General features: G+C 35.4%; 1 protein-coding gene across 1 annotated transcript; it reads right to left on the reverse strand.

Moving 5' to 3' along the window:
- Window positions 1-5,059: 5,059 nt before the first annotated feature.
- On the reverse strand, window positions 5,060-13,139 carry tent5ba (terminal nucleotidyltransferase 5ba). Its single transcript, XM_065298389.2, has 2 exons — window positions 12,730-13,139; window positions 5,060-6,715 (listed from the first exon to the last, which is right to left on the reverse strand). Exons 1-2 carry the CDS (start codon window positions 12,883-12,885, stop codon window positions 5,690-5,692), a joined length of 1,182 nt encoding a protein of 393 aa, XP_065154461.1. The 5' UTR covers window positions 12,886-13,139; the 3' UTR covers window positions 5,060-5,689.
- Window positions 13,140-13,450: the final 311 nt, after the last annotated feature.

The following is a 13,450-nucleotide window of genomic DNA, read 5'->3' on the forward strand; positions in this document are numbered from 1 at the left end:
ATATTTCCCAGACCTACCAAAATATTAAACATCATATTTATATTTCCATGAAAGTTTTTCCTTTTATACACAAGGCACACACTTTTGGGCAATTACAAATTTCTCTGTGTGGAATATACGTCTCCTTAGCCAAAGTTCTGGAGAATAACATTGCACAGACACCACATCGCCATTTTGTACAATGAAATGATATTGTAGTGAGGTGTTTTCCTCATTTTGCAAGCTACTATATTATATTACCGGTTTTAGGTTCTGCATACATATTTCGAACACGGCTTTATTATTTTTTATATTATTTAAGTTAAATGTAAAACACTGGTTTTGTTTGTTGTAGTTATATGTCTATGCTTTGGTAATTAAACTGCTTTTCAGATAAACAAAGGAGATTACAGCCGGGTGTAAATGACATCACAGACTCAATAAATGTCATAACTTGTCGCATCTTGTCCAAACCAGGACAAACATGTCCAAACATGCACCAACACGTCTCTCTGAATTAAAAAGCATTACCTCATCCTATTAAAAGCCACTGTCTGGGTAAGTTTTACCAATGACACTGCATTGGGATGGACATTGAGCACTGTTTACAAACATCTGTGTTTCATTAGGGTTTGTAGAGTTCCTAAAACTAGGCAAGTTTATTTATATTATCTGTAATATTTTTAAAAGACAAACACAGGGAAATGAGTGGAATATTATTCCCTAATTATTTCTCCTTAGACTCTACACTACGGAGCGGGCCAAAAACGATGCGAAAGCTGGTTTAAATTTCTCTCCGTTGACATTGTACTATGAAATATTACTTTAATTCAACATGTGTTTATGACCTTAGTGGAGAAATACTAAACACAAAGCCTGCAAAGTCCTAGGAAATAAAATGACTTACTGTAGGATTTAGGTTGTCAGGACAGCATTTACACCTTAAACTTTCATGAGTTTGTAAATGCCAATTACATCATGTTACTGTTGCTCAACTGATAAGGCCTGGTGCTAGCAACACCGAGGTCATGGATTCAGTTTCCTTGGAAAGCATGATAAGTAAGCTGCTTGAAATAAAGCAAGTCACCAAACCCACAGGTGGGACCATTCGGAGCGGAGGTCAGATCCCAGTTTTCACTGATCCCAGTTTCACAACTGCACCTTCTCGAAACTAAAAGCATCGTCTTATCATCCAGTCGTAAAACCTGAGGTTCAACTTTACTGAGTCGGAAACTTTTCAACATCTTTTCATGAAATGAAAGTAAAATTTTTATTTCACTGCTGTGAACGAGTTAGACAGGTTCTTAAAGCGAAACATATTCATGTTGTGCACGTACGCTTCATTAATTTTGCGTGAAAGGAAAAATTATTTGTCATTCAACAAGCCTTAACTAAAAATGGATGTGTTAAAAACAACACAATCTTGTTTTTGAGGAAACACACTAAATGCATTGTTCCAAACAAAACACACCTCTGTGCTATTATTGGAACAATACATTTTGTTTTATTTTTAATTATTTTAGCACAATGACACATAGGCCTGGGTTCAAAGACAAAGCTTAGCTAAAACCATGACTAGGTCTTAGTTAAATAAAGATGTTTAAGCCTCATTTATAAACATGGCTTAGAAAAATGTTGCTGGTGTGCATCTTGAGACAAATCAATGGCACTGGCATATTTTAAGATCTGTCATTGCAAGTAATTTTCAGTTAAGACAGCTCAAACATGCATTTTAGTCTAGGAGCCTTAAGCATCGTCTGTGAAACCAAGGGGGTGATTCTCGCGAAATTAGACTTATGAGGTGTCATGAAACATTTTGATACAGTTACAAACATCTCTTCATGTAATATTTTGCATATGACATCATACATACTAAGTTTGTTGTTTTTCCACATTTAAGGGGAAAATGTTTATTACCGCAACGTGCCCATGACTGGATTTGGATTTTTTGACATGGAAATATTTATAAAAAAATAAAAAGCTTCAGTGCATGTTATACTATCAACATTTACAGTAAAGAAACATGTGGTGTTTGGTGATCATTGGTAAATATAGAGACAATAATAAGGAATATAAATGTGTCCAACACCAATTTTCTCTTCCTCCGCAACAATTTTCAATCATTGTTTAAGCCCTCAAGGAACTAACATTAAAAAAAATAGTTGGACGGGACATAATTGACTGTGACACTCAAGATGGCTACCAGATAAGCAGTTCTTATTTTTTCTCTCCAGATAAAAGTTGAAATTTTGTTTGTCATAGTCCCTAGACAACTTTTTAGTTCTTATTACCAAAACATGAGTTTGTAAATGCATATATTTAATGTAATATCATGTTGCGGTTATGATAATTTTTGATGATGATAATCTAAAAAATGTTAATAATTCTATAGGAAATATTTTTTAAATCCTCTAAAAATAATGGTTATAGTAGGCTAAGTTTAGACCTTAATCTTACATGTTCAAAAAAAAATATATATTTTTTAAATTTTGATGCTGGACACTTTCTAAATCTGGATTTCGTGAGAATCACTCACAGGGCTAATGTGATAAATTCTTTTTTTAGAGTGTTCCAATGACATGGTGCCAAAATACTCAAACCAATGAATCTGAAGTAAACACAAACAGGGACATGGTGTTTATTAGTGAAGCACCTGCTCTAATGTTTATGTTCATCGGTCAAGCCTAAAAAAAACCTTCAGAAAAGTATATTTTCTGCAAAAATTAATATGCAGGACCTATAGAGCTTTTGCGAGATGTCACAGTTATGGCACTGCAAGCTGTGCCCGCAATGTGGTGGCAGAAACAAAGTGGAAATGAATAAGACACTAGTGAAACAAACAAGATAATAGCACTTGTTGAGTGTCAGAATAGCAATGCCAAAAAAGATGGCCTTTATTTTTATAGAATACTGTCGTCGAAGACACCGTTTGCAGATAAATGTAGGTGTTTATGGTTGCAATAAGCCGGACAGACTGGAGTAATGAAACCATCTGAAATCTATTAATAATTAGAATAGAAAATAATTAGAGAAGATGTCCAGTGTTCTGTAAAAGTCTGTTCCCTCTATGTGTTTCTTATAGCATTTTCATCACGTTACGTTTATAATTTCAAAAAATAAATTAAAAACAGGCAAATTATAATAGTATACAATACATGATAGTATTGCTCTTATATATACTTCAGTGATTCATACTGTAAAAATAATTGCTTTACCAATAAACAACAATACATATACATTACATACATGCACAATATATCAGTAGCCAAGCCATTTAAACTTTTAATTTACGTAAAAAATTAACGTAACTTGGCAAAAAATGCTATAAGAAACATTACACTAAAGGGAAACATAGGGGAAACAGATTTAGAAAGAACACCGCATCCATAAAAATCACTGTTTAATACTAAAACACTTCACACCGCTACTGCAGAGCTGCCACTTTCTGCCACCAGTTGGGCTACGCCCACAAAAAATGTCTTCTCTGTTTGCAAACACGCAAATGGTCTATAGCAGTGTTTTTAATAATACTAATTTGAATTTATAAAGCAATAACCACTATAATTTCTCTAATTGAAAAGACCTAAAATTAGCGCATTATGAACCTATAGATGGGTTTTAATTCAAGAAGAGGCTGATACTGACCCAAAAAGATGCCAATGGTGGAAAAAATTTTAGTAAGATTAAAATTATTCTACAACTTTCTAAAAGCAAGATTAGCATTTTAGTAATGATGTATTAAATTACACACTCTTAGAACAGATGTGTTAAAAACAACACATTAGTGTTGACTCTGGGACAACGCATTTAGTGTGAGAATCCACCCATCTCTTGTGTTATTATTGAAACAACACATTTTGTGTTACTTTTAACACAACTTGTGTTTTATTTTACAAAATCAACAAAAAATGACACATAATGTGTTAAAATTACACATAATGTGTTAAAAGTATAACACAAAAAGATGTGTAAAAAATAAACACATCCTTACGTACAAGAAACTACATAAATTTTAAGTAACTACATAAGTTAGGGCTGTCACAATGATTAAATAATCATCTCATCGCGATTGTTTGAACTCATCGCGATGATTTCCGATCACTGCAATGATTGCACATCTCTCTAAAAAACACAAGGGGGAGCTGCAGTGCCTGTATAAATGAGACAGTATCAGATTACTTTTAAATATGTCTTATGTGTATTAATATTTACTGCCAGATAAACGTCGCAAAAGATTTAATTTAAATAATCACAACAATTTGTGAAAATTATTTCATGAACAAACAAAAAAGTATGAGAATTAAATGACAAAGCAATAAAATAGACCATTAATCGTCATAATCGTCAAAGCCTTAAAACAGGAAATTAATTGTAATAATCGTGACAGCTCTAACATAAGTAGCAGTTCACACTGACAAGTCCATTAAGTATTAGTCAGATAATGAGTAATAAATATTATTTAAAATTTCACATCCCTAAATCGACCGCCTTGTTTCACAGTACAATATCCCTGATGTTTACAAAAAACAATGTCACGGATATGGTATTATTAAAAGAAATAGGATTCTATCTCCAGGGGCAGCATGGGTGGGTAAACAAAAAAGCTTTTGTCTGTTACCTTTAGTGTCACAGTTAAAAGAGGGGCCATTGTGCTTTAGAAAGGATCCCTATGGTTCATGTCCTGGAACTGTAATAGATCCATTTCCTTAGATTAAGAGATTCAGATCACATCAGTGTTACACCTGTTATTTCACAACCTCTCCATTTTATGATTAGTGCTTGGTTGATATGAAAAACTACATTATTTTACATGAACTATCATTGAACAGTACTTCTATAACATTTACTAGTGCAAGTTCGTCAATTTCAACATTTAATATTAAATTTTTTACCTTTTTTCATTAGACTAATAAATGCTTTAAAATATTTCGCTCATTGTTAGTTTATATTAGGTAATACATTAACTATACATTTATAACTGGGCTATATGCTTCAATATATTTTTTAAACATGTCTTTTAGTATTTAAATTGGATCATGGGTGCTTCAAAAGGGTAAAAGAGGTCTAGAACACATAAAAATGAGTTGTGTGCTTTTTAATCACATGGAAATGCATGCCTTCATACCTGAAAATAGAGATTTACAATGAACTAGAAGAGAAACAAAAACCTTTTGTAGAGAACACAGGTCTCATTTTTCTGTACAATGTTTTTAGGCACTTGGAATTACAACAGCAAACATTCCTTTCTTAAAGACGAACATAAAATATCTTTGGTCCTTAAAACAACCAAGAAGCAGAGGTTGTTTGAAACCACCGTCTGGCAAAAAGAGAAATACATATTTAGCTTCATGTCTTTCCCCCAGCAGCCTTCTCTCCCCGTTTACACGACTTCTGAATCTATAATGCACTCGAAAAACGGAAAATGCTCAATCCCAAGACAATATTTCTGCTACATGTAAAAAGAGATTGACAAACCCTCATTCGCTCTGCAAGTTACGATTGTAAAGATTGGCTCAAATCAGACATACAGCAGTGAACAGTCATTTTATACACATTATGTCACATTTAGCAAAACAATCCATTTTGCCATTGTTTAAAGAGCTCCAAAGTCCTTTTTGTTTTTTTAACAGTGACTATGGTATTCACTTGCTTGCATATCGACCTCACCGCATGGGAAGTTGATTTTTATCTCTAGCAGAGGTACTGTGGGTCAGTTACAGGGCAGCCACGTCGGGTACGAATTACTGCACGTGTGCACCAGCGGCTGTACTCGAGCTATGTAGTAGTTACTGAAGTTGATGTCTCGCACGTAGGGAGCCGGCTGGTAATAGCATGTGACGTTGGTGACCGTAGGGATGGCGTTTTGTTCAGCCAGCACCCTGAGCGCAAGCATCGAAATAAGATTTAGTGTCTGTCTCCTTTCGTGTCCCATTAAACAAACCGTACTTTCGTTGACCACGTGGTACAACGTGACCAAACAGTCGTAACGTTTGTGTTCCATTCCAGTGAAGTGATTTTGCAGGTAAGCCTCCAGCTTTCTCTGCTGCTCAACTATGTCTGGAAAGTCAATGAAGAACCGCGAGCACATGTACCGCTGGAGCGACTTCATCTCCGATTCGGACGTCGGACGAAACCCTCGCACCAACAGGTGGCAATATTTTAAGAGTCCACCTCCCCGGATCTCTTCCGGGTTCCGCGTGGCGAGGATCTTGTTGCATAAATGGCCGAGAGCTTCTTTGAAGTCCCCGTACATGCTTTCTCCCGTTACTGTTGGGTGGAAGCTCTCGGACATGGGCGTCTCTGAACAACGGTCAAACAGAAGTAGAGAGTCCAAATGTATTTGGAAAGAGTCCACGCTGAACTCAAACTGCCGCCTCAAAGAGTCCACGAATTTGAGTTCCACGTTTTTCCCGGTGTTGTTGGAAAGCGAGATGAGACTCCAGCGGTCGGTGTCATTGCAGACCTTTACCAGCTTCTGTACGTAGGCCTCCTTTAGAGTAAGCGGCGAGATCCTCTCCTTACTGACGCCTTCAGGTAGGAAGTCCAGCAGGCTGTCGAGAACCACGTCCTTCACCACCCGGAAGGCTTGGTCGTCCGACAGAGAAAGTCTAAATATTAGGTCCAAATCCTTGTACCCAAGTCCCGTGTCCTGGTGAAGAACGTGACTGGCAGCTGAGCCGTTTAACCTTACATCCTGAACATTGATGCCTCGCTCCTCCAAACGTGCTCGAACCACCTATGGAAATAGATCAAGTTTAGATATATAAAAAGTGAATGCACACCAGTAAACACCTGACTTTACAAACATAAGACATAAGGTAAAGCATGAAAAATCTTAAATTCTTTATGTAGATGGCCTGGACTAGACTTGATTCCAAACTTGCTCACTGAAACAATTTTGAACATCAAAAAATGAGTTACATAATACTTTAAAAGAGCTTACAATAGAGCAGACCTGTTGCTACAGTTACACCACACCTGAGACAGCATGTCGTACCATATCAACATTAAATTATTTCATTGATTACCTTTCTCGTTTAAAAATAAAAGGTTATTTATCCTCAAGGCTTGATGCATTTTTTTAATTAGACATCACTGTACCCATGCATGTGCACTTAAAAAAATAACATAACATTATAAATATTAGCTTGAAAAACCTGTCTGATGTTATGACAGAATGGCCTGACCTTTTCTCTACCATACATTCCCATTGTTCCCAGTATAGATCTATTCATGCATAGAGTTGAACTAGACGATAGCAAACTGTAAAGATCAGAGTTGTTTTGTTTATCTGGAAAATATGCACTGCCAAGTTTGGCAAATGTGTACCTCACTACCCAGTCTCACAAGGTTTCGTGATATAATCATGTAATTTTTTGATTCTTTTTTCGTGATATTATCACGAATTTCTGCGTTTTTTCGTGATCGTATAACGAATTCCTGTTTTCGTGTGATTATCACGTATTGGTTACTCAACTGCTTTTTCCTATTTTTAAACCATTGTCGTTTCGGTTTAGTGTTAGATTTGGTGTTTTTGCATTAGAATGTCACTTTATACATTGGTTTATACAATTTTTCTGATTTATTTTTGTATATGTCGCCTGGCGTTAGGGTTAGATTTAGGTTTGGGTAAGGATGTCATTTTGTATGAATCTAACCCTAAACCAAAGCGATAATTGTAAGAAAATAGAATAAAACAGTTGAGTAAACAATACATAATAATCCCACAAAAACAGGAATTCGTTATACAATCACGAAAAAACGCGGAAATTCGTGATATCACGAAAAAATAATAAAAAAATGAAGTGACTATATAACAAAATTTACCTCTAACCCGAGATATCAAAACATCCAGATAGACTTTGTGAAGAACATTGTGTACAGTTGTTTGTTGTCATACACTATTAAAAATAAAGTTTCTAAAAGGTTCTTCACAGTGATGAAAAAGAAGAACAATTTTTGATTAAGAAGTTAAAAGAACCATGTTTCCTACCTTATCATAGTCTGTAGAAGTTTTTGAAGGGTTTTTATGGTAAAAAATGGTTCTTTTATGGCATCATTTATTTTTAAGAGTGTATGCCAAACTGCTTACTGAAGAAAACATGAAACAACATGTTATAACTCTCAAATGCGCATAATGAGCACATTTATATGCTACTTGTATAGTTTTACAACCATTAGAAGATTAAAATGTGCTTAAGGGTCAATGATAAAAAGGATAAATGGGCCTCATTTACAAAGAATGCATAAGCACAAATTTGTTCGTAAAATGTGCGTACGGATGTTTTAACTAACAAATTATGATTTAACAAAAACTTTCACACTAAAATTAATTTTAAATGTATGCAAAAACGTAAGAACAACTTACAATTCAAAATAAGTGTTTGGAGTGTCATGTGAACCATGTGCATCACATGTTTTGTCAAAATAAGTGCCTGCTGCACATGCGTCAAAACCATTCATGATAAAAGAGACGCTCACGTTCACAAAATACACGCAAGACACTCCCTTAACTCTGATTACGCATGAGATTATGCGAGTATCTGGCAAACGCGAGCATCTCTTTAATCATAAACCCTTAAGACGCGTCTGCAGCAGGCACTTATTTTGACATAACACGTGATGCACACAGAATCTCTTGATGCGCAGAACACATATAAAAAATAAAAAAAACATATACGAGCTACATATACGTTGTGACGAACTTCGCATCGAGTGCCCTCGAAAAAATAAGTCACCGGCCGCCACTGCGAACAGTTACACCACCCTGCTATTTTACAAGTTTGAGAAACAAACCAAAACATTAATGAATATTTATTATTATAAAAAAATACTGAAAATGTATTCAAACTAAATGTGTTTTATACTGTAGAATAAAGTGACGCATGTCATGAATCTATATATCAAGTTATTTTAAAAAGGAAACACAAAAATATGCATGTCACGTCATTGACCCTTAAATCACACTCTCTTTGAACTCAAGTAACCTCCGTTTTCCATAGGTCTGTCGGATTAGTGTCAATCAGTACAACTACTCCCTCTCTCTCCTGTCAATCAAATCATTAGCTTTCTATTTTTACATAATAGGTCAGACTGTATCAACTGACCCACTGCAAGCAGAAAAACAACATACAACGTGTACATCTATTATAGCCAAGGAACCCGATGAAAGCAGGTTTAGTCTGGTATGTCTATGTCTGCTTTCGCCCCTAGGGAACAAAAAGTGAAGCCAATATTTTTGGCAACTTAATTCAGAAGACAAGATATGCTCCTCTTAAATAAAGGGTGTGTAGAGCTGCACAGTTAATGGCAATGAAAACAAAATCAAAATATGATGGCATCCAATTATTAAACCACAAAAGAGTATGATTTAATTTAATATACCTGTAAAATCTGCTGCATGCTTTAAATATAAGCATCAGCAGCTCGGTTTTGTTTATGAACATGTTCAGATCTTGTGTGAACCTAATGATTCACTTTTTAAAAAATAAAGATGCTTAAAAGCTTTTTTTACAGAGATGCAAAAGAGATATGAAAGAAATACTTCTTTTGAATTATTATTATCTAAAGAACTATTTGTAAATCAGAAAGTTTCCCTTTAATGCATCGTGAAGCACCTTTATTTTTATAAGCGTACAACATATGTCTATTTAAGCTTTAAAAGGTTCTGAGTTTGGTTGACTTACTGTACTACATTACATACACTGATACACCGATTTATTTTTCACAATTTTATATGTTTAACAATTTTTTATTTGTAATATATCAATTTAACAGCTCTTACACGGCTACTGTTTTGAAAGGTTTACTGTAGCCCCAACCATAATTAGACACACCTGTACCAGCAATTCAAGGTCTTTGAGATAACTAGAAAATTACAAGCAGGTGTGTTTCATTAAAGCTCAAGCTAAACTCTGCAGGACGCCAGCCATACAGGAGCAAAAAAATATTTCCCTTTTTAACACCCTACACGCTTCTACAGCTATTTTCATGATGACAGCCAGGTTTAGATATTCAAAAGTAAAACTGAATAAATGTAATACAATACACGTCTAATCGATTGTAAAGAAACAATTACATGCTCGAGGTCTTAACCCGGCCACATTGCACGTGTGTGAATATAAAAATAATAATTTGTTAGTTTTATTTTACCATAATAGAATAAAAGACAACCAAAGAGATTTAATATTAACAATATGCATCACTGGTATTGATATGAATGGGGTTGACTAGAATAGTCAACTTGCAATAGTCAATGTGGACTCTCTAGTCCCACCATCCAGTAAAGAAAGCCAATCGTCAACCGTTATATGACAGAGTCCAAAATAGACTAAAATTCAAGCATATCTGCAAGAATATACTATATACTCTTCCTTTGTCTTCAGGAACACTTTGACATGAGGTATATAGTCACTAAATCAGAGACCCTTCTATTGAAATCTGAACTCAGGTCATCACACGAAACGCTATTTAAAATGCATGTTACTAACCGGTGTAAACATCAATCTTCATCACCTGACGGATTTTAACACCAGGTGTAAACAGGGCCATTGAGTGGAAACCTGCTCTAAATTGCCATGCTAAGTCACATTCTCACTGCACTCAAATGCTAGATTTTATGGTCCAATTGTACATCACAGCCTAAAGCTCAATGTGCAACCATGTTACTCTTTGATTGTGAAAACGGCCACAAAGTCCATGTGATTAGATGGTGCCTTGAGAATTATGATATTGGAGTTAAGCAAAACGAGAAAGAGTAAATGGGCAGACATCATTTTTCAACTTTGGGATATCATGTGGAGGTTGACTAATAAAACATCAAAGTTGGTTTTTACAGGTTTGTCATAAAAGATAATAGGCCTCACAATATCTCACCCTGAAACTTAATCTGTTCCAGCAGATGCGGTATTATGAAACACAGAGACTGTCAAAAGCTTGACCATTGATTACTGTCCACTAACCTACAACAGATGTGTTTACTAAATTAGCGTGAAACTTAATATATCAGGGTATGAAATATATATTTTTGGGCTATAATTTTGGTATGATGACATGCATTGGGGTATGATTGTCAATTTGAATTGCCAGGATTTATATTACACATTACACTATTCAGGCATTTAGGGGAAAAACATACCCATTTATTTAAAAAATTAAATGCATCTAAGCCAAAAAACTTTAAAACGTATCCTTAGGTTGTTTAAGCTGTAGAAGGCCCTAAATGCTTACACGTACCTTGATGTGGTAATATGATGCTTGCACAAACTAACTATTAGGTCGTTATTTTTGGAGGACAGGTCTTGCAGAACTGGACATTAGGTTCAAGAGAGCAGAAAATATTACATTCCACAGCAGTCTAGTCTTTTATAGGATCTAAAGCACATGATCTATTGTGAAACTACATATGTAAACATTTACAGTATTTGAGACCCCTGGAAAAATATGTCAAATCCTTTTAAGGATCCTGCAACAGACTATTGTGTAAGAAAAGGCAACATCTTGTTCAATGCTATGGTCTCAAACTGCTGCCAGATAGAGCTGTATATGTATGCGAAATGCTTAATCTTTCAGATGATAAGCTTTCAGGAGTATTTTCCATATAGTATGTCAAACATAAGCTTTCTTAATGGGTGATATGGGCAGCTAGTAAAGAAGAAAAGATCAGTACTTGCATGAGTTAATCCAGACTCACACTGCATGTGTATGAGAACAAGTAATCTTTTCATTTTAAGGAAGGGGCCATGGATTCTGGTTATCACTGGACTGTTGGGAATCAAGCAGGGTAACATTGCATGGGATTAATGAGTCAGACTCAGTGCAAAGCAATCGTGAGAATGTCCAAGTCATTAAAACGTGGCTTATGTTTGCTAAGCGCACACGTTTCTGCTGAAGGGTCAAAATCTGTTGTCAAGCCAAAATGTAATAGTCAAGCCACTTTTACATTTGGAAACAATCATTCCCAAACAAGACAAATAATATTACTACCTCAATTTAATCTGACAGTATAACAATGTAGCCAGATGTGATCATTAATCAAACATTTAATAAAAAAAAATGCTAGGTCAGTATTTGAACATTACACTAAAAGTTGTCCATGAAGTGCCAAGTCTAGAAACCCTAGGAAAATTTACCATGGATTTATAGTGTAGTTAAACTATAGTTTTGGTGGATTGATTGCTATTTGTATAACCACAGTTTTACTACAAATACCGTGGTCAAACTATGGCTAGCTTACTGTTACAAAACCATGGTTAATTTGTGGTTAAAATGGTTTAACTACAAAATAAAAGCAAAAACCATGTGTACTGAAGTTAAACTATGAGATTTTTGTAAGGGTGCATTTAAAAATAATTAGTCCTGAAAGAGACCCATAAAAAATCTTCAATAGCTGTTTGTAATCGGACACTTTTTTAATATTGTATAGCCAAATGCGAACATTCATTGAGGGGCATATTTAAACATTACACTTATGGTTGGCCATGAAGTGGCACGTCTAGAAATCTAAACAAAATAAGTTAGTTAAAAAAATCTAAAAAACCATATAGTAAAAGACGCAAAGAAGTGTTTAGTGGGGGTAACGTTACTGTTAAACAAATAGGCTAGTCATAATTACATTTATTAAACAATTATAAACTATATTAAAAACAGATAAAGATTGAAACAGACATGAAGTCGAATATCATACAAATAAAAGTGAGTAAATGTTCAAGTGTGCAGGAAGATTTTTGAAAGATGTGCTTTCATAATTACCTGAACGATCTGACGCGGCTGTACTGAAAGAGTCGGGAAGTTTCCACGTCCGTGAACGGGAACCGTCTCGCCGAGAATAGAGTCCAAACGTTGCACCTGCTCCCAAGATAACACGCATACCCTAGGACACGGCTCTGACACATCACCGGAGGACATGGCGATGGAAAGAACAACCGAGCTTTGGACAAAATACACAAAAACTTCTGCTTTATTCCGACACAGATATTGCTGCGCTTCAAACACTTGGGATGAGGATCCTAAGTATGTCAGTTATTTTTGCAGAAGCTCTTTTTATCGACTATATCAAGACGGTTCTTCCTGAAGGGATCCAGCTGCGCTCGCACTTCACTATTCCAAATCCGCGTGCACCCAACAGCAATGCCACAAGAGTTACAGTATGCTAGGAAACGAACTGACTGGATGCTCTTATTTCGATGAGATTTGCATACGGGCTTTTTTATTGGTTGAATGTTTGCTCATAAATTATCTATGACGCTTTTCGGAAACGAACTGACTGCCTGGATGTTCTTATGTCGATGAGATTTGCATACGGGCTTATTTATTGGTTGAATGTTTGCTCATAAATTATTCATGACGCTTTTCGGAAGACACACGCATAGTTCATTCGCCAGCAGCAGAGTTGTACACGCCCACACCATTAAAGGTCTCTGTTCTTAGCCGGAAGACATTGTAAACGTCGAGAGTTTGTTTTAATTAATTA

This window comes from Paramisgurnus dabryanus, chromosome 13 (genome assembly GCF_030506205.2).
Source record: "Paramisgurnus dabryanus chromosome 13, PD_genome_1.1, whole genome shotgun sequence".
Taxonomy (NCBI): Eukaryota; Metazoa; Chordata; class Actinopteri; order Cypriniformes; family Cobitidae; genus Paramisgurnus; species Paramisgurnus dabryanus.